This window comes from Lepisosteus oculatus, chromosome 3 (assembly GCF_040954835.1).
Source record: "Lepisosteus oculatus isolate fLepOcu1 chromosome 3, fLepOcu1.hap2, whole genome shotgun sequence".
In the NCBI taxonomy this organism is placed as follows: domain Eukaryota; kingdom Metazoa; phylum Chordata; class Actinopteri; order Semionotiformes; family Lepisosteidae; genus Lepisosteus; species Lepisosteus oculatus.
The window spans coordinates 15,000,598-15,023,310 of record NC_090698.1 but is presented as its reverse complement, the minus strand read 5'-3'; the positions used below and the strand labels follow the sequence as shown (position 1 = coordinate 15,023,310).

The 22,713-nt window shown below is 41.7% G+C and overlaps 1 protein-coding gene across 1 annotated transcript; it reads left to right on the top strand.

The window, feature by feature from the left end:
- The first annotated feature begins 1,938 nt into the window (after positions 1 to 1,938).
- Positions 1,939 to 22,713, top strand: me2 (malic enzyme 2, NAD(+)-dependent, mitochondrial). Its single transcript, XM_006627302.3, has 16 exons — positions 1,939 to 2,045; positions 7,390 to 7,514; positions 9,739 to 9,872; positions 10,723 to 10,872; positions 12,285 to 12,360; positions 12,569 to 12,730; positions 13,226 to 13,329; positions 13,820 to 13,929; positions 14,892 to 14,989; positions 15,798 to 15,911; positions 16,075 to 16,189; positions 16,499 to 16,641; positions 16,915 to 17,017; positions 17,607 to 17,677; positions 17,830 to 17,928; positions 18,626 to 22,713. Exons 2-16 carry the CDS (start codon positions 7,407 to 7,409, stop codon positions 18,788 to 18,790), a joined length of 1,752 nt encoding a protein of 583 aa, XP_006627365.1. The 5' UTR covers positions 1,939 to 2,045; positions 7,390 to 7,406; the 3' UTR covers positions 18,791 to 22,713.

The following is a 22,713-nucleotide window of genomic DNA, read 5'->3' as shown; positions in this document are numbered from 1 at the left end:
ATGTAGTTACATTTTACTGTTACTACATTACCACAACTAGACTCCAACATAGCTTCTTCCCCAGAGCTGTCAAGTTGGTGACGCCCCCACTCCCTTCCACCTTATTATGATCTCTCCTAACATCCTCCTGTACCCACAACCACTGTACTCCTACACCACCACACACACATGTAAGCCAAAATTGTACTGTCCCCTCGATAGCCCAGTAAAATTATAACAGGGATAATAATATTTAATATTTATTAACTAACCATACTACTTTTAACCATACTATTTTTTTGCACTGTTCCAATAATTACCTTGCACTGATTTTGTCCTGTTAAATTTTCTGTTTGCGGAATTTTGCATAGTTTTGATTACTTGATTACATGTTATTTATGTTATGTTATTACGTTACTGTTATTGCTATTGTGTAACTGTCTACTGTCTTATCTTCTGTCCTATTTATATACTGCACCTGAGTGACTAATGAGAAACACTTTTCATTATACTATGCACCTGTGTAAGTTTAATGACAATAAAGTTGAATTGAATTGAATTGAATTAATTTGCCTAAATTAGCCTGTGTGCATGGAAACCAAAGTTCTTCCCCCTCAATTTATTTGATGACCTGTTTGTACAAATGGAGGATTTTCCGTGGATTGAAAAAATAGTAAGTTGAATAGTATCAACGGAGTGTGCCGCATCTGAGAAAAAATAACGAAGGATGGATGGTGTGAATTCCTGTGAGAAATCGGCGTGCATTATGTCTGACGCAAAGCATGGTGGGAATACACAGAATGACAAAAACTATAGAAGTTATTCTCTGTAGAAGGTGACAAAGAAATGAAATTCTGGCACCTGTATCTAACAGCTATTAATTGTGCTTAGAAAGGACCCCAGGAACCTGTCATGAAATTTTCATTGCACAAAATTCAGAACTTCCCTCACACAGGCTGCTTTGTCATTTATATAACAGTGCAAATGAAACAGTGTCTTTTATAGCACAACATTTATATGTGTCTATCTTTGAATCCTTAATACACCATTACACATTCCGACTGGAATACCTGTTTTCCTGTGCTTTGGACAGAATTGTCGTGGCTGCCTGTACTTTATTTAGGTATTGCCAGTTGTAGAAAAAAAGCATTTTTTTTCTACATTTATCACGGATTTCAGTCCTACAATTTCACAATCTGACAAAGATTTGATTATGTGATGGCTGGTTTATTTACAGCAGTTATATAACCAAGCATACTGTATTCTGAAGATGTAGTTAATAACAATGTAGGGTACATTGTGAGTGAATATGTCGTTAATAACAATCGCAAGTGTGAATGTTTAAACTAAAAGCGTAATAATAACTTATAAATGCCTTTCATTAAACTGGAATCTAATTCAATTGTAAAGGAAGTGAGCAGCTGAAAAACATATATTAAAAACTCTAAATATACCATGAGATCCTTGCAGTATTTACCAAGATTTTTCAATGCAATTTCATTTTCTTCAGAACTCCCCGTTAATATATTGTTATAATTGCTTCCATTTCCAGGCCTGCTATTGGATATTTCGCTGGCATCATAAATTACGTCGCAGTCGCAGTTCCCTGCGTCTTCCCCGGGTTTCAACCGGGTAAGGGAAGAGTCATTCAAGTTTCCACGATGCAGCCGCGTTACCGTAAAACCTAAAAAGCGAACGCAACAAAACAAAATGTTGTTTTATTAGTAAAAAAAATAAATAAAGTGTTTGCGAATTGTGGTTTCTTATACCAGTGTTAAATTAAAGTACAGAGGTTCTTGCACCCAGACGCTGATATATCTATTTTTAATTTACTGACAAACGGTATATATGGAGTTCTCTCAAAACGTTAATTTTGCGAACGGTTTTTGAGGGCTATATGGTAAAGGACCCGTCTGATGTTGCCGAGAGAGCTATGTGATTGGCTGGTGGGTTGATCCTGGATCGGCTCCGCCTCTGTGTCTAGGTGGGAGTCAGTGTGGCCGGGTTTGTACCGTGACCTGTCACTACTGTCTTGAACAGGACCGGGAGGATTCATCAAGATATCGGTAAGTACTGTACATAAACATATGTATTACATAACATGGACTGTTTACACGTCTAGTTTTAGGGAAGGTGGCGCTTGTGGAGTGCGAGGCTGAATAGATGTAAGAGTTAGTTACAGTAGTATGGTTTTTTTTGTATTTTTTTCCTTTGTTAATGGCTTTACCTCCGCTAGCTGAGGTATAGTAGACCGCTATGAATTTTGGGACAAAATTTAAGATCTCTTGTTTAAAAGTGTTGATTGAGACGACGAGGAGGATGATGTGGTGTCTCATTTCAGGCCACTGAACGTCACAGGTCAGGAATGTCGAAGGTTTTTCCTCCAGAAAGCGCCTTCTCAGTTAAAACAAAGGGTCTCTATCTCCTGCACGGTGGCAACTACCCTTGCTTTCCTGAATCTTCACACGCTTCATGAAACTGCGATTTAAATCCGATAAAAAATGATAAATCCGATTTATTTCGGTTTAAAGCTCTTCTCTTTCAGTGCTTCAGTGAAAAGGGGTTCAAACGATGAGCGTATTTAAGGGGCGAAAATAGTGTGCACCGCACTGTCATTTCGTTGTTCATTGGCATTTCTTTATTGGAAATGCCGAGAAACCAAGGGTTAGCACTTTCGTTTCCTCCTCATTGATTACAGACTTCAGAGTCCGGTTGTAAAACAGAAATTACCCAGTTTGTAAGTGTGTGTGAACTTGGCGAGTTCATGCGCCCAGCAACAGATGTCATGTTTGTATGTATAATGAAATTAACCATGAAGTCCTCTGGAACATGCAGCATTAACGCTTTCTGAACTTTATAGGTTTGAGTTTTTACGTGTTTAGCTGTCCTTTAAAGCCCTCTTTCTGCGTCTCTCCCAGTACTGTATTTCTCCAATGATATCCAATTTAAGACCGCTGGCCCAGAAACGAAAGGTTAGTCTCAGGAGTCAATATTTATAAATAGCACTTCCCTGAACACAACGTTAGCTGCTCTATTTATACCCACAGGATTTTTGTATGCACATTTTTAAAAAAACATATCGAAGTTGGGGTTCATTTTCTCTGAATCCACTACAGTTCGATTCCTTCCACATTCCAGTGCCCTCAGTTCAGGACCAGTTTCAGACAATTCCTGATTCCTGGTGAGCTTTACAGGATTCAGACAGCTGCGTTAGAAGCACAGTGTGTGGCAGTACTCCACTCGGGCTGGGATGCTAGCACATCGGAGGTCCTGGAGAGGCCACAGGCAGGTCTTGTGCATCACCATTAAATTACCAGTTTCTAAAGACATGAAACATCCATTGTGATCAACTAAACAAGAGTTTTCCTAAATTAAGTAATTTAGAGATGGTTTAGGAATGATAACCAAGCCCTTCACCTCTCAGGGACCAGATTTGTGTTAAATGAACAGATTGCTTGCTTGGTTAATCAATATTGATTACCGATATTAAGAAACAGGGGACCTGTTGGAGACCTGTTTTTAAAGATACCATTTAACCTAGGCAGCATGTGTTTGGAAGGTGGAAGCCCACTGGACCCCTCAGACACAAACCACACAAACTTGAGGAGAACACGCAAACTCCACACAGTAGACATGCCACAGTCGAACCCTGGTGCTGTGAGGCTGTGGCTCCGTATCCCACTAGTGCCTTCTGTTCTCAGTTAGAAATACACCTCCTTGTAGTTTCCTTGTTCCTCTGGTTGGTGTTTTACTGTTCTTTCTGAAGAAGTCGTCTGGATGAATGTTGTTGATGATTTTGAATACTAGTCTCCAGTCCCCTTGCTCAGGACTGAAAAGCTTTACTTCCCCCAGCCTGTAAAATTCTGTGTGAGTGTAACTAAATGAACCTCTACGGAAGGAAAAACAGCTCATTGTTGCCCCATCTGCCTCTTTTCACTGTAAACCAATTGCGAATTAAGAATAGTTTATTCGGAATTAAAGGTCAGCTCGAGAAGAGATTGAGGAGAGACTGTTTACAGCTCTGTATTCTGAAGCTGTTGTAAACAATACGGTATTCTTGAAACTCGGGACTTAGTGAAGCAAGAAGCAAACCAAAACTCTAGACAAGCAGGCAGATCAGTTAAAGGCAGCATTTAGCCCAGGTGATTTGAGCTGCATTGGAACAGAACCAGCAGGCACTTCTCTGTTCTCCAGGTCTGGGATGTGGAATCGGTGGTGTAGCTGTCAGTTTATTGATGCAGTAACTCCATTAGCAAGCTGCTGCTGTATTGCTTGCTGGCTGTGATTGCCTCCTACTCACCATCAAATCCCCTGAGGTACAGGTGCATTTACTGCATTACAGAATAATCCCAGTGTCTTTAAGATCGTGTCCTTATGTGACCCTAAGTGGTCCACGGCCGAAACGTTGTGTTCTCTTTCTTCTTTTTTTCAGCATGGAATAAACCTATTACTTGTTCCTCTTCTGTCTTCTTTGGAATCTAAAAATTTGCGGGCTAATGGTGTCACTACTGCTTGATTGCTCCTCTTCTGCTGTCAGCGCAGGAGTGTAGGTGCCTGTGGTTGGTTTTAGGGGTGTAATGTGTTTAGCAAGCACTGTATGTCCTAAGGGTGTGTGGTCATGTGGGGCATTAGCAATAAACTTAGCAATTGGCTTTGTTGCTCAAATCAAGGAGTGTATCGTACAGGTATTGAAGAGACGCCAAGTGCAGATTTGAGAAAGGTGTGTAGGAGTTTGTTATTGCAGCTACTGTGGGTGCAGTGAGTTGGAGGAGGCAGGTTAAATGTGGGCCTGAATGGTTATACTCAGCTTTTCTATGAAGTCATCACTTCATAGAGGCTCTTTGAAATGCAGACTATAAAGATAAAACCCTTTTTAGAAATGGTGTTGTAAAGGTCAGGGGTGGGAGGTCCACTGACAGGCTCCTAATCATCACTTGGGGTGTTTCAGCGAGGTATATCAATGATCACTAACTTCTGCTGTTTTAATTTGCTCCAAAATGTTCTTTTGTTGTAACTAAACAAAAAGCCCTAATGCTGCACTATTAAAACAAGACAATTAAAATAAGATCACAGGAATTTGTCTTTTCGCACACCCCAACTTGCTCCATGAGACACATATAAACACATAGACAGGGAGAGAAGCTTGATGTCAGAGCACAGGGTCAGCCATTTATATGGTGCCCCTGGAGCAGTTGAGGTTAAGGGCCTTGCTCAATGGTACAAGGGAGTAGGATTCCTCTGCCAGCCATGGGATTCAAACCAGATACCTTCCAGACACAGGCACAGATCTTTAGCCACAGAGCCACTGCACATCCCCACCAATTAATCAACCCCCCCTCGCCAGGATAGGGTAATTTTTTATCTCTGTGTAGAATTCAGAGAGAGAAATATAAGGAGAGAATTTTTTGCACAATCGATTATGGAACCTATTTGCGGACAAGGAGTGCTGAGCTCTAATGTCATTCTGACGGTTGTGTTCCGACAAGAAAGCTCCAACAGTGGCCCTAATAATCTAATATTGACAGAAAAGTTCCATCTGAGTATAACAGGGCAGTGGCTGCGTCCCTGGGCTGTTACGGAGGAGTTCGTGCAGAATATGGATCAAAACCTGGATCTGCCCACCAGGTGGAACACCGATATCTGATGGTTCACAGTACCTGAGATTTCCTTCTTCCCACATGGCAATCCAGTGTCATGCAGCTGTAAAGCCTTTTTCAGGGGGTCAGGCTTTTGTATTTGGTCCGCTGAGGCTCTAACATCTGAGTTATCTCGGGATGAGAGCTAGCTGCTAGTCTAAGAGACTTAAACTGAGATTTAATCTAAGCTCCCTCACAAATCCCTGTTATAATGACAGACTCCAGATGTCGTTTTGCACATCAGTGTACAATTAAGGAACCTACAATTACTTCTGTATTTTATCATGTCCTTATGTCCAACGTGGGGTGAAGAACCTTCCTTTAACAAACCTAGCCAGTTCCTTTTCTTTATTATTTCATTTTCTTTATTGGGAGCTGCTTCAGCTCTCTTAATTACTGTTTTGTAAAAGGTCTGTTCTGCGTCTGGGAGCACAGTGTTGGGTTTATGTGCATCATATTGAAAGCAGAATTGTTCTTGTTGTGAAACCAGTGGACTGAATAGCAAGACTCGAGCAGCTAAATTGTGCAATGTGTTGGGTGAATTCATCATGCCATGTGACATTTAGTGTTTGCTGTATAAGCATCTTTTGTGTTTGTGTAAATCATATGCTAGAAAGTGCTTTTCTTTATAACACCCTTCTGCTATACACAGGTCAAAGTATTGCTGTCTGTATTCACTGTGGTTAATTCAACTGCAATCAGCACTGTATAGTGTTAATGGTTATAGCATGGGGAAAGAGCTAAAGTGAATGGAAAGGGTGATGTTTTCAGAAAGCAGTGTGCGTACTGGTGCATGTTGCACCACAGCATAGAGCTTTCATGCCCAGAAAAATGGAAATTGCATGATTTGGCTTAGAAAAATCATTGATTTAATCTCAATAATCTTTTTGAAGTTGTGTTAGCAGAGATATTTCTCTTGCTCAGGATGCTGAAGAACCCCAGGAGTCGGGTGGAGTGTCAGGAGACCCTTGGCTGACTATCTTGTGCTAGAAACCCCTTTTCTGTCCAAATTTGTATGAGCTCCAGCAGGGAAGTCGGATACCAGTCCCAGCATCCACAATGGCGTATTTATGTTACGCAGTTTTGTGAGCCGGATCTGTTGTTCTTCTTAAGAGGATTATAAAGTCTTCTGCGAGAGATGTCTCATGCAGGGCAAATTCAAAGAAAATGACTCCCTATCCCCACCATCTGCTGAAGTACATTAATACTGTGCGTCAGTGCCTTGATCTTTTTCATGCTCTACATTCAGATGAGACCCCTGATGAGTGTGTAAGGGCTTCGTTCAGTCTGTGTTAGTGGGGTGTTCATGGAGGGAGAGAGTGTTCTCAGGCTGCTGGCAGCATCTTGGCCATTGATTGACGGTAGTCTTGTGGGATCAGTTTTGAGAAACAGTTATGTAAGAATTGCGTATTGTTTAAAACAGTGTTGAAGAAGCTGTTTTTGCCTTTCTCTTAAACAAGTCCCACGTAAGCTGTCAGTATGTTACCATGACTGTACCAGCCCCCCTTTGCATTGACTGTCTTTACCTGTCACTGCCCTGTCGTGAACTAAAAAAAATACATAACTTATTTGTCCAAAGCACACAGACATGACTCATAAATGCAGATCTATCTTGGCATTGTTTGACTTTTTCTTGAGGTGCGGCGCAAAACAACTTCTTTTTAAGACAAGCGCCCGCAGTCTCCTTATCGTCGTGAGACCTGTGAAGCCTGCTAGGGCAAGCCCTCTCCAGCGGGGGCGCTGCGGTGATGCTGCCCCTCTCCTGTCCCGGCAGGCAGACTCCCCCGAGCGATGCTGTCCAGGCTGCGGCTGGCCGCCAGGCCCTGCGTGTGCGCGAGCCGGGCCGTCCACACCAAGGAGAAAGGGAAGCCCCTCATGCTCAACCCCAGGACTAACAAGGTGCGTGCTCGCTGGCGCGGCGAAGAGCTGCCCACTCTCCACACCTCTCTCCGCGCACAGTGATTTGTCATTTTCGGTCTGCCCACAGAGAAAAACGAAATCCTGTGTTTTGTTGGCATCATTTGGATGCACAACTATACTCGTAGCTTACAGGCATTGATCGGCATCATCAGGTTAATGCCAGAACACTATAGCTTCTGAAGATGCTAGTGAACTTGGTTTACTTGATTTCGACCTCAGTCAATCGGCCCTTGTCACCACTTCCAGCAGTGGTGACACTTAAACTTTTCTGTGAACAGACCAGAAAGAAACCATGATGCAGACTTTTTTTGCCGTTTAGTACAGCCTAGTCTGATTGCTTCCATGTGGTGCTGGATCTGGTTCTCTTAACAGTATTAGCAGTAATGGAAAGGACTACCACTAGAGAGTCTTTCCCATCAAAGCATACCAGAGATTCCTCTTAAAGTCACCCTCTATTGGTTGGGAAATACTGTATTCCAGCAGAGAAACTATGACCCATCCAAAAGTTAAAGAAACAGGTCTGCTGTTTTCTTTGATCAGCTCAAACATGTGAAAACGTAGGTCTAAGTTGAAACCATATGGAAGAAACTGTCGTGTCCATACAAACTCGTACACTCTTTGTGTACTTGTTCGCAGTGGATTTTTGCTGTAACATGACAAAATTAGTTTAATTTGGATTACTTGTATACAATGTCTTCAAATATTCTGGAATTTACATATTTCCTATTGTTTGTAATCTATTGTACTGAATTTCAGTGCTGCAGAATACTTGTAAATAACATGTAGGGACTTTTTTCATTTTTTAAAAATGGTGATTTATCTGGCATGTTGAAAAATATGTAGGCGAGCTTGATATTTTTATTTTGTGTAAATAAACATTCTCTTACAGCTTGATTTTATGTAACATTTTGTAATGTTTAGTGGGAAATTCACACAAGGAACTTGTAGTGTTGTTCATCTCGCCTGAAACACAATAACCGGACTAACCTGGAAAACTGTATAGATTACCATTTTGTGTTCCGGCAGCTGCTGACAGAGCTCTTATCTCTGTGTTGGTGATGAGTCATTGTGTGAAACTGTACTGTATTTAGCTTGTGTTATCTCTTCCTGATAACAGTTGCAGTGGTAACATGTGACTCACGCCTGTCCCCTCCGCAGTTCGAACTGTTCTATCCAAAGATTCTAAGTGGGCAGTTTAGTGAGCGTTATCACACACAAAAGCACTTCTAAGCCAGTCAGTTTGGGTACAGTCTACTGATTAAACATCATTATTAGCATTTCTCCTCTTGTGTGTGGACACTGTAGGCAGAGCTATTTGGACACAGTCATCTCTAAACCACAAATGCAAAATGAGATCATACTTGGTGTGTTGAGTTTGATCTGTTCTTCCTTCCTTCCTCCTTCCTCCCACTCTCCACTCTCTAGTCTAGCTCTAGGTCATGCTAGGTCATGCACTGAGGTATCGGGCAGTTGTGTGATTTGAAATAATTATCCTGCTCCTGTTCGTACAGGGCTGCCCCCAGGACCAGTGTTATTCTGGAGCAAAGCAATCAATTAATAATGAGTCATGTTTTAATTTCCATCCGGAATTCGGACGTTTTTCATTTTTACTAATTGAAATTAGCTCAGTGGAGCATGATCAAGGAAAAGCGATGGCACAGGATATCAGTCCTGATCCAGTAATTTGTGGTAGTGTCAATTAGGTTTCATGGTATAGTTCCCAGTAGATCCTTTTGAAAGAAGTGAAACAAGTGGAGCAGGGTCATTTCTGCTTTTTATTCGACATTAAGTAAAAGCCATGTCTGGTTAAGAGAGTTTGAAAGCCCTAGTGACAAGGTACACCCTCGGCTACTGTGATACGTTTGTATCCACAGCTACCTGGGTGGGGGGACAAAAGCTATCAGGAAAGCCCCCAAGTGTCACCAAAAAAATTAGAAGGCCTTAGCGCCAGAAATTGAAAAATGAAATGTTTTTTAAGGAGACTAGAGTGTGAACGTTTAGGACTTGTTTGTTTTGTATGGGATTTAGCCACGGGAACAAGGTGTGGGACCTGAGCATTATCTGGCCTGTATTTTCTCCTTCAGTCTACAAGAGAACAGTTTTCAGCAGAGAGCAGGAGGCACAGCTTTCACCTGTCTGCTGCAGTTTCTGCTGGGGTGGGCGCTGGTTTTTGCTGCTTGTTGAAGTGTGGTCTGTTTTGCAGGGAATGGCGTTCACGTTGCAAGAGAGGCAGATCCTGGGCCTGCAGGGCCTTCTCCCTCCCAAGATCGAAACCCAGGACATCCAGGCAATGCGCTTCAAGAGGAACCTGGAGAAAATGACGGATCCCTTAGAGAAGTGAGCCCGAGCTGTGATTCAAAGAAACCATAACATCTGAACACTTTTACCCCAGTCCAGCTGCACTTTGGACTAGAACTATAGAGCTTTCTGGTCTGACATGTGTACTCGTCCTGAATGTCATGCCCACTGGACCCATGATATACCCATGATATTATAATCAAAGTATCTCAGTTCTTAAAAAACCTTTCTGCAAATACATTGATCTGAATTTTATTTGATTTGTTGCCCTTCACAGCAAATTGGCACAGAGCATTTTCACAAAATAAGCAAAGCCCAGATCCGAGTCATACTGGCTGATTGGACCAGAGCTCACCCTGGTTTCTATAGAGTTAAATGGACTAGAGAGCACATGACTCCCCTCTGGATGGGAGGCTGGTCCAACTTGGGGATCACCCCCAAGCAATACTGGTCCCACTAGTAACAGGGGTAAAGGATCTCTTTTCAACATACAACAGGTCCACAGTGGGGACTTGAACCCACATGCCGCCACAAGGCCAGTGAAACAATTCACATCAGAAACCTGAACAACTACACTACACCACCACCCTTTCATAAAATATCAGCAATATTAAATAATCTAAGATGATAACTTAAGCGTTCTATTAACAGTGCAGTTTAGTTTTAAGGTTTATGTAAAGCAGGAAAATATCAATCAGATCAATAGTTAATGAAATCTAGAGTTAAGAGAAAAAATGTTATGTCATATCATAGCCTTGTTTTGCTGCCTCAGTTGGTTTTATTGTTGTTCATGTCTGTTTTTAGTCTTTAGTTTAAAATTAAGATCACCTATAAGGCAGAGCTGTGCAGGTAATAGCTTGAGCCCAGTTGTGTGTGTGTTTGTGCACAGATACATCTACGTGATGGGGATCCAGGAGAGGAACGAGAGGCTGTTCTACCGCATCCTGCAGGAGGAGATTGAGAAGCTCATGCCTATAGTCTACACCCCCACTGTAGGCCTGGCGTGTTCACAGTACGGGCACATCTTCCGCAGACCCAAGTAAGACACTGCTGCCCACCATTTATACTCTTGTAAATATGCATGTACTATATGAGTCTAATGTTTCTTTGTGTTTTTGCAAAATGTATAGTCTTTTGATGAAGAATGATTTGCTTTATAAACTGTGACCATGTACAGATAGACTGATATTTACTGCTGGAATTATATTTGTCAGCAGATCTCCAGCACGAGGACTGGGGGCTTAGCCAGGTTATTAGGAGGAGGGTGTACGAGATGAACTGGCAGAGAGAATCCCCAAGTGGCAATTTGTTGTACAGCAACAGACAATATGGGTAAACATGGGCAAGAGAATCAACTGTTGAGCAAGCTTATAGCTACAGGTATGAGTGAGAACTTGAACCTGTTTGTTTTTAAATTGGGAATTCTGCATTCTGAGGGGAGTAGTTGGAAGTCATCAAACATTTCCATCTGGGATGGAAAATTCCTATTTGTAAGAATCGGAACTGATAGACATGGGGTAGATTAGAAATATCAGCACCAATGACTTTCTGACAGTCTGACAATACTCCACAGATTCAGATCCCCAAATGCAGCAGATCAGGGAAAAAAACAGAATCTGTTGCTGTTTTTTGAAACTAGAATCATTTTGCCTCAAAATGTGCAGTCTAGAATAATCCCTCATATGTATATTTACCAGCCATGTCCAACGATTATCTTCTGATAGTCAACCTTTGAGTGGGAGTCTAGGGGTTCTTTCTGAAAATAATTGCCATGTCTTTTGTTTTAAAGACATTCAACTCCAAATAGTTTACTACACACCAAGTGGCAAACTCCTCTACAACTGTTCCTTGGCCCCACTCGTCTGTTTGCAGCAGACTAACAGTAACAGAGTTGTCTGTAAATGTAATTATGTCTTTTGATTGGTGGTAATTTAGTCATTTGTATACAGGATGAAAAGTAAGGGAGACAATACAGTGGTTCCTTGGGGGAACCAGTTGAAGAATCCACTTGTTAGGCAAAGCATTATTAATTCTTACCTTTTAGGTTCTGTCTGTAAGGAAATCTGTAACCCAGCTGACAAGATTAAGATAAAAACTTTAATTAGACAATAGCTTGGTTGCCAGTAATTGCAATTGAATAAATTCAAATGCTGAAGAGAAATCTAGAAATTCTAAAAATGACAACTTTTCACATCTGTTCAAAAGACTGAGGCAGGAGTGATCACTGTCACCTGTCTTTCCATTACAGATAAAGGACGAACAACCAGTACTCCAATCAACAAATGACTGATTATTGTTCAGAATAATTAATTGATTTTTTGTTTTTAATTATCAAACTGAATCAGGTCACAGTGATGTCAAAGGGGTGTCACATCATTAGAAACTGAAAAACTAAAGCCCATGTTATTATATATATAATTTCATTAACTGGTCTTTTTAAATGTTTGACAGGGGCTTGTTTATTTCCATATTGGACAGAGGCCATATCAAGTCTGTCATGGACAACTGGCCAGAGCCTGATGTAAAGGTAAGGTGGACTAAATCTACACAGCAAACCGTTAACTGTTCACCTGTTACACACTCCAGATACAAGCTGGAGCGGGGTGTCCAGGGGTTCCCCTGTATGATCCAGCTGGAACAGGGTGTCCCATTCCACACTGTTGTGTGTACAAACTTTGGACCTCTCCTGTGAGCGCGTGACTCCCGCTGTGTCTCGCCCGTGTCTGTTGTGCCAGGCGGTGGTGGTGACTGACGGAGAACGGATTCTGGGTCTCGGGGACCTGGGGGTATACGGGATGGGCATCCCAGTAGGGAAGCTGTGCCTGTACACGGCCTGTGCTGGCATCAAACCCGAGAAGTGCCTTCCAGTCTGCATCGATGTGGGCACCGACAATCCCGTGAGTTTCCCTGAATGGCAGCGGAGATGGGGCACCAGGCCACACAGTCTGTAACCCCCGATACAGGCTTTTGTCAAGGAACACACCACACCCTCCACAACTCAGTTCATTTACACAAAGCAGACAAACCTAGTCCTGGAGAGCTCAAGTCCAGTCAAACCTATAGACTTCCAGCCATCCTTTAATCCTGCTTATTAATTATTTAGAAAATCACATCTAATTTACTGATCAATTATGCAAGTAATTCGTTCATTTAAAAGAACTGTTGTCCTGAAGAAAGGAAGGGTAGGGTGAGCTGAGCCGTCCTCACAGCAGCTCTGCACGGCTGACTGAATTACTGGGCTCCAAACCAGGATGTGAATTTTTCTTGGGCTCTCATTGAAGGTGCTCCATCACCTTGCATTGCCAGCACTGTCCAAGCTGAAGAAGATAATGCAGAGGGTGGCCTGAATCTTTTAAACTAGGATGTTTTTCTTTTCTTTGTTGTTACTGCAGACACTGTTGAAGGATCCCTTTTACATGGGCCTGTACCAGAAACGGGACCGCTCTCAGCTCTACGACGACCTCATCGACGAGTTCATGGAGGCAGTGGTGAATAAGTAAGAACCTAACGCTTCTCTCTGCAGCAGCACTGACCTGTTGGCAGTGACATGTGAGATCTTAAGATGACAAATTCCTTCCTGCAGCTCGCAAAAGAGCATTACAACCTCGTATCGTGAATCCTGAATGGCTTTAATTGCAGGGTTACAGGTCTGTCATGTCAGCAGGTTGCTGTGAAGTTAATACATTCTAATTACACTAATACTTCAGTATAAGTATGTGCTGTTTTTATGTAATCTGCACTGCAAGACAATCATTTTGCCTAACAGAGCGTGAAGGGATTTTCCTCCAGCAGTTAACTGCAGTTATGAAAGCTAATTTTTCAAATTAAGGATTTTTTATATTTCACATATGGTCTTCAGCTTTGCCCTCTGGTAAGACGTACGGTATCATATTGCAAAACTATGTGATATGATATCTTTATACAGGCTCGTTGGTCTTTCAACACAACAGTTGCCTGGACAACTGTTTAATAATGCTATTCTTCAGGTATGGACAAAACACCCTCATTCAGTTTGAAGACTTTGGGAACCATAATGCATTCAGATTCCTGCGCAAGTACAGGGAGAAGTATTGCACCTTCAATGATGACATTCAAGGTGAGTTAAGTGATGAGCGAATGTACCCCTGAATGTGCAGTATGCAGGACCCAGTCAGGCATGGTTTCTCTGTATTAAGCAGTCATAATAAATGAGGAGTCCAAAGGGAGGAGTTCAGCAAGGCTTAAGCAGTGGTCTTTTGAAATAATGTCATCTGGAGCCCCGAATTTGTTTGGCAGTGCCTATCTGTCTGACCAGGATGAATCTGATATGAATGGAAAATAGTATAGTTACTGCACTTCAGACTGGCACGTCAACTTCCTGTCCTTTCTTGAGTCTAACACTGCTTTCAGAAATTTACAAGCACAGTATGTCAGCGCTCACTGCAAACTCTTCACTACAACCTCAAATGGTGGACATTTCGGTTTTAAATAAGCTGTGACTTGGCCATTTTGTGTAACAGTAACAAGGCAAAGGCAGCTTGTTGTAGATTTGAGTTTTTCCACTGCAAAACCAAGCAAAGAGTTTTTTATGTAAAAACATAAACAATAACTTAACAATACAAAAACAACTGAATAATGGCTTTCATAACAAGGGTATTAAATATAAGGTCTGCACAAAATTCCATGGTTTCAGTTGGAACTGACCTAAACTGACTGAAAGGCATATTACGAAGCATGTCTTGTGTGACTGAGAGGAGAGGTGTTTACCAAATATTTTTTTCCTTCGGATGTGGGCGAGTAGGAGTGTGTGCGATGTGAAAGGTTTTGCTTACAGCTGTGAACAAGCTGAGAAATGCTCCTGATCCAAAATCTAGCAGATTGTTACCACCACTGGACCCATGTACCGGTTTTAGAAGGTCTTCAGACCTAGAAAACCTGCTGGGTTCGGTCCCTCCGGGGCTGGAGTGGTGCACCTGTGCTGATGAGCGAAGGGAAGCTCTTAGGTCCAGTCCCTGATGATTTGCAGTGAGTGTTCATGCAGCTGTGTGAGATGTTTTTGGTGTCCCTGTCCTCTTGCAGGTACAGCCTCAGTGGCGCTGGCCGGACTGCTGGCAGCACAGCGGGTGATTGGGAAGCCCATCACTGAGCACCGAGTTCTTTTCCTGGGTGCAGGAGAGGTAAGGTCTTGTGACCCACCCTCCTGTCCATGGACTGTTCCTCTGTGTCCTTTTAATCAATGCAATTATTTTTTCTAGATTGTATTTTGTAACATTCTGGTCATAATGTAATCAGGCAGTTGCATACAGCAGTCGGTGATCACTATTAACATGCCACAACAGCGTTTTCTGCATTTGGAAACTGAGGGCTCAAGAGGGGTGCCCAGGGCTGCCAGCAGTCCTAACCTTCAGCTCAGCAGGGATATGAGTGAGCCCACTTCTAAGGGCCTTTAACTCATTGTCACTAATAGTGACAATTGTTCACCTGTATTCCTTCCCAATGCAGAGTAAAAAGTGTGGTCACCTGTCAGTGACAGAGGTAATCTTGGACCATTTAAATGAATGGATATTAGTAGTCCGAAAACCGAGTTTTGCGCACTTAAGAGAAATGAGTGATGACTTCTTCATTTTTAGAACTCTAAAAAGCATTTGTTCATTGATCTTTCATATTTGAGCTCTAGTTTTTTTTCTTGTGAGTAATTATACATAACCATATCATTTAGTGGCTCATGAGGAGTGTCACCATGTGGCCTTCTGGTCTTCATTGCAGCTAAGCGTTGCTTAATTAACTGTCTGTTGCTTAATTAAAAAGCATTAACATACTCTCCAGGTCTCGGCTCACTGACCTTTTTTAAGGCTGGCTGAAAAATGAGCAGGACTGTGGTTCTTTATGAGCACAGATGGGCACCCCAATGAGATGGAAATTGATAGGTAAGTGTTTGGACAAATCTGAGTCTGGAGTGGTTTCTGATCAGCTCTGTTTTTTCAGGCTGCTCTGGGAATCGCTAACCTGATTGTCATGGCCATGATGGAGGCAGGGGTGTCACAAGCAGAAGCCAGAAAGAAAATCTGGATGTTTGACAAATATGGCCTATTGGTGCAGGTGAGATACAGCAGAGGAGGTCTGGGAGGCTGAGCCCATCTGTTTGAAGATCTAGTGAAAAGGTGCAGATGATGTACAACTAGCATTAACTAGAAGTGGTTTATGCCTTCTCAGATCATGAGGGGGCCCTGTAAATTGTCTGGTTACTCATATCCCTTTGTAGGACCGGCCAGAAATAACGGACGGTAACCAGGAGGCCTTTGTACACCAGAGTCCTGGAGAAACAGTCAAGAGCTTTCTTGATGCTGTTAACGTCCTCAAACCTACGGCCATAATCGGTAAGGAGAACACCCTCAGCTCAGGTCGTTTCTTTCCACAGTGGGCAAGTGACTCAGTGTGTCCCAGAAGGAGTTAGGGATGCTGGGAAAATGATTCTTCTGTGCTCAGTTGCCCCAAGGCGTTGTGGTCATTTGATCATTGGAGGCTAAATCAGCTTATCCTATTATCTATTTCCTGTATGACCCCTACATGAGGTTTCCCAGGGAGCTGCCTGTTAAACCGCAGCTTTCTCTAGCATTGCGCTGGAGGACTGTCAATGGAGTCGTTCTCTTCCACCCAGTTGATTGATTGTCGTTCTCTTTCTTTAGGAGTGGCAGGTGCAGGCAAGCTTTTCACCAATGAAGTCCTCAAGGCCATGGCCTCTCTCAATGAGCGCCCCATAATATTTGCTCTCAGCAACCCCACAACTAAGGCAGAGTGCACTGCTGAGGAGGCCTACACTGTGACAGAGGTACTGTGCTGCCTTTTACTTTTCGCTCCGTGTGAGAGGCACTGTACCACCTTAAACTTGTTGCATACTGTGAGAGAAGTACTGTAACGCCTTTAACTTGTCGCTCACTGTGAAAGACTCACTGTTCTGCCTTTAACTTGACACAGACTGCGAGAGAGGTACCGTATCACTTTTAACTTGTCGCATACTGTGAGAGAAGTACTGTACCATCTTTACTGTATCAAGTCTCCTGATCGCAGTGCTCTGACGTTCTCATTGTCTCTCTCTCACCAGGGCCGCTGTCTGTTTGCCAGCGGCAGCCCTTTTGGAACTGTGACTCTGAGCGACGGCCGCGTGTTCACGCCAGGACAGGGGAACAACGCCTACATATTCCCAGGTAAAACAACCACACAATAATGACAGTTTAGACCACAGTGCCTTTCCTTCTGTCCTGGACAGGACTGAGAAAATGGACCTAAAGATGAGTATTGCTGCAGTTTGTCTGTACTAATTTTCTTATTTCATTTTTTTTTCAAATTTTATATATTGTTTCATAACTGTTAGTGTTCCTCGTGGTAAGCTGCTCTTTACAAATACATTTCCATCCAAAGTTTTGTCTTCTATCCAGAGTGTTCTTTTTTCTGTTAGTAATCGGAATTTTTTTTGTTAACTGACATTATTTCTACTCAAGACTGCTCAGGTCCTGCACCTATGTATAAGTTCCTGTAGGTTGTAAACTCACAGAATTGTAATCTAATCATTTTTAGACATCTTTGATAAAAAGCTTCAAACTTGTACCTGCTCACTCAGTGTCTCAGCAATTTCATTTAACATGGTTTAAAATGCAGCTCTTTTATTGTATGAACCCATTACATAATACATCTCAAATCGTTTCAAGGTTATTCGTGTATGTGGCTCCTTAAATGCTCTTAACTAATACAAGGAATACTTCGTATTTATAGCTGTCTTGTACTGACTCTTTTTAGGTGTAGCCCTGGCTGTGATTCTCAGCGGAGTACGTCACATCAGTGACACGGTCTTCTTGGAAGCTGCTAAGGTTTGTTTCTTTAATCTGTTGCTCTGTGCCTTGATCCATAACTGAATATCCGAAACAGAAGAAAGGAGAGCTTTGGATCAACTGCCATCAGTCAGTCCCACGAGAGTGGGGTGTACTCTCAAGACATAAAGGCAGTGACTGTCTGTTCGTAGGCCCTTGCAGAGCAGCTGACTGATGAGGAGATGAGCCAGGGAAGACTGTACCCGCAGCTGTCCAACATTAGAGAGGTGTCCATTCGCATTGCTGTTAAGGTAAGAGACTGTGCTGTCAGGAAGAAAACCCTCTTTCGCTGCTTGTACTTTTCCACACTGGGGAAGCAGATTAAGTCTTCTTCAGTGTTGTCTGTGCAACAAGTAATCGTAATGGAAATAAAAACAAAAAAATGGTTATCAAAGAGGAGACCAGTTGGCTCATGTTTTCCATTTGTTAGTAACTTCAAGACCTAAGAATTGAATCTGTCCCTTTCTTAAAGGATTCTTCAACCCCGTGACTAAGGATGACTCTATTCTGTGTCTCTAAGCTTTGTACTTGCGTCCCCAGGTCCTTGAGCTGAGTGCCTTTTAGGAATCTGGAAGTCTCCTTGTAATCTCCTTTGTTTCAGACCAAAAAGTTGATTTAGTTGTCTGTTTGGTAGAAATTTTTTGTTTTACTTCTCCCTTGTCGGTTCTGCATTACAATGAAGTCTATATTCTAAGCCCTGCAAACACAGAGCTCAATGTCGTGAGTTCTGGGACACAAACGTTGACCAAACCTGCCCCTTGTGATCACATGAGTGCGGACTTGCATTTGCAAAACTGTAATTGGCTGCTCTGCAGGGTAGATGCAAAACCATAAGGCTACGGCTTACTTACAAATCACTCAACACAGTTTTGTACAAGCAATACAGTATCTGAAAACGCTTAGACTCTGGGCTGTTCTGACCCTTTGCTTTTCTCTATGTTTTGTCAGGTGGTAGAGTACCTGTACGCCAACGGTGTGGCGTTCCACTATCCTGAGCCCCTGGATAAGGATGGCTACATCAGGTCCAAGGTGTGGAACACCGACTACGACTCCTTCCTGCCCGATATTTATGAATGGCCAGAGTCCGCTGCCAAGCCTCCAAAGATAGTCTAATAGCAGCGCGGTATCACGCCAGCTGAGAGTCTAGCACAGCCCCCTAGGTCAGCTCCTCGTTCAGTGCTCCCACATCTTACTCCCTTTTAGTGCTTATTTGTAACATCTGAGCAAGTTCTTTTCAGAATCTTATGCCTACTGAACATAGTGACCCCTGAAGGTGTCTGAGAACATCAGAGTGAGAACCAGAACCAAACTGTCATCTTCATTCTTAACTTTCTGTTCACACTCCAATCCAGCCATCCACTCCTGGCTGTGATCTGTCAGAACACGCCGGTTTCCTTTGATAAGATGCAAACACAGCCCTTTTCAGTCTTGACTACGCCACGCACTTTGAAACGCATTGAAAGCACAAAAAACTCCAAATGAAAATGGCCTAGGAATGGCCTAGGGTCTGTTTTTCTTTCCTTATTTGTCTTATTTCCATACCCTCAAAATATTCAGGGGATTAACATTTATAACCTGCACTCCATGATTATATTGTTGAGGTTTTGGTTCAGTGAAGGGAGCTTCACACAGATACACTGCGAGAGAGTTTGTGGCTCACTCCCGGCAGCTCAGAAACAAACATTTAACACCACATCCTGGGACTCGTTGCCTCTGAGGTTGGGTGTTTTTTCTGTCTTCTGTCATTGTTGTCAGGCGGTTATTGATCGATTATTGTATCAGTGGATAATTTTTAGCAGACCATATCTGCAGAATCCAAAGGAATGGATTTTAATTTCCCAGCTGTGTCTTTAACCAGCTGAGGCCTGCAGATGGCAGCATTGACAAGGAGCATGAGCACTTTCTTGGTGGCATGTCACAAGTTGAATCTAGGTGTTTCCGGCTCTTCTGCAGAGCTTACAGCATTCCAGTCTTTGCTTTGAAGCACTGTGCGAGACCAGGTGTACAAGAATCAAATCTTTGGCCTCCCATTACCATCCCAGCACTTAATGACGAGTTCCCGTTGGGACAAAATAAAAACAGGGCTGGTAGTTTGCTGGTGGCAGGAGCATTGAAGTGTTGATTCAGTTGAGTTAATCAGCTTCTGCATCTAAATACAAGTGGGGTTTTCATGTCTGAAACTGAACAGTTACTGGAAACATGCATCATTATATGCGCTTGTTAGTTCCTAAACTAAGGACTATTAAGCAGTGATAGTGGTGGAGAATACATGATTTACTAAACCACATAATTTATAGTATTTTCATGGTGCTATCCAAGTCACAACAGCAGTATGAGCATCACAACCCCCTACTGAGGTTGACCATTTTAACTGTGAAAGGGTGTCTACTTTCTTGAGATTACTGCATAGCAAGAGTTATACTGAAAAAGATTTACCAGTTATGTTCAATTACTTTTTTTAAATTTCATATTACATGTTTACACATTTACAAAAGGCCAGTTCAGGATTATACTCACCCCAACATATTCAGTGCCAAAGAAAATCTGTTTATACAGGTACAGTGGTGTGCTGAGAGAACCTAAATTTATAGGTTTTTTAAATTAAAGATCTGTTTCATTTTTTAAACTATTATTGACTTGTGTTGATGTATAATTTCACTGAAGTTAATCAAATGTTGATGAAGATGTGAGTTGTTTGCACACTCTCTAAAACATTAATTCTGAACCCTTGTATATGCTGTGTTTTTATCAGTGCCACTAACATGCAAATCCCTCTTTTGAACTTTCAGTCTCAAAATATTAAAAACAGTATTTCCCTTTTCCACCAGATATCTTAAAACATGGGTTATTAAAACCTGATTTTGTCAAGTGTATTTTTGGGGGGTTAAAGAGATTTTTATTTTTTTATTAAAAGGGAAACATTTTTCCTTAACATCTGCTCATAAATCTAAGAAAAAATATTTAGAGCTGTTGATATAAATCCTAAATTGACCATCTACTTGTGGTCATGGAATCTGATGCACCTTTTCCTCCCAAGTGCCTGCTGGGATTTTCTGCTTTCCTTCCTTGGGAAGTTTCTGCAGCCTTGTACTGCAGATCTTTATCCCCACATGGGCTGGGTAGTTGTTGAAGACTCTGCAGCTTTGTCTTGACGCACATCAGCAACAGGGCCAATACTAATATACACTCCAGTTTTCTCCAACCCCGGTCCTGGTGCCCCAGTCCAGTTGGTCTTCTTGGTCACCTGTTTCAAAAGATTGCTAACACCTACAAGGTATTGATGAATCAAACAAACCATCTCTTCATTTAAGAGAACCTTGAGGACTGAACAGCACATAGATATTAATTCTAAATCATCTCCAAATTGCTTAATTTAACAAACCACCTGTTTTATTGATCAGAAAGTAATTGTTCCAGATCTTTAGAAATTGGTGACCAACAGAGCCTGCTGGATTGGAACTCTACAGGAGCAGGATTGGTGACCCCTCTGCTAAACCTTTTCCTTACTGTAAGTTTATGGTTACAAAATACCACAGACATAACAATTTCAGTTCCACACGTTCCGTCCCCTTTCTTGTGCACTGTTGATTATTTAAAAAATGATTCAATATTTGTCTTAAGGGTGTACAGATTTTGTATGGCAGTAATCTTCTCAGATCCACTGAAGTCCAAGCACGGGTGGTACTTCTAAGCAGTGAACCTAGTTCCCAGTCCTGATCCTGGGGTCTCACACATGCTGGTTTTCATTGAAGCTGAGATGTAGCTTTAAATGAGTCCTTAACTGAACCAACAAGGTGCTTGGTTAAAACCTTTGTTTTGAAAAAACAAAAAAGTTTGTTTTTTCCCCCCAATCAAAGGTGGGAGATTTTAAATTATTTAAAGTCAATAGTTAAAATGCAGCCTCCAGCATGTTGTAGGTTCTAAAAATATTTTTTAATTAAATCTATTAATTGTTCTATTGAGGGTTAAATTATTTAAGTCACCAGGTGGAACAAAACCCAGCAGGTATGGGTGTCTCCAGAACCAGAACTGGGATCCCTTAAATTAGATGGTTTTAATTCTTGATGGTTAATGTAGGAAGAGGAATTTGACTTTTGTTTAGTTACATAGTTAAGTACCATTTAAACTAGTAGTGTTGACCAATTTGTATGTATTTTGCTCCCAGAACTATTTGCCTTTAAACGTCTCCCATGTCAACCCTCGTAAAAAAACAAAACAATTGTTTTAGTAGCTGGATTAAATCTTGTCTCGCATAACGTGATGCCTTGTCCTTTGCTCCAAGATGTTCATTGTTTTGTATCAGCTAATTAGATAGATACTTTACTGTCCACAGCTGTGGAAATTTGTCTTTGGCTTCTCCCACAGAAGTGCAAAGCATACAATTTAAACTGTGCCCATTTAATACAAAATCTGTATTGTCTCATTCCATTTTTTCTTTGATAATATTGTTTCAATTTTAATCTCAAATTAAAGACACATCCCTCTAGGAGAAGCAGTTAAAAGGCTAGAAGGGTAAAACATATTCTGCTAACATTGAATAAATGGGGATTTCAACTTGTTTAGTCATCAGATAACAAACCAAGTAAGAGTTGATTAAGTGGACATAATTAAGAAACTGTAATTACAGCTTTAAAACCAGTCAGAGGATGGCAATACCTACATTATGTGAAACGAGCAGTCCTAGTTAGTTTTCCAGCTAAACCATGTTCATTTATATGGTTTATAATCTTTTGCTGGATATGCAGTACTTTTTTTAAATTTTTTGCTTTCAAGGAGTGTCGATATTTAGTTAAGATGTGTTTACTGACATACCCTGAACAAAATTATGATTGGAACTACAGTATAACCTTGTAACTCTTGTAATTCTTCAAATACCTATAAAATGTATTGGTTTAAAGTTGCTTGTTTTGGGAACTTTATTTTTTTATGGTCTGTTGCCTTTGGTTTGAAACTGTTGTGCAGCAGGATTGTTCCTGTGCTTGAGCTGCCCTACGCGTGTATTGTCAAAATGCTAAATAAAGGGTTTATTTTTCTCA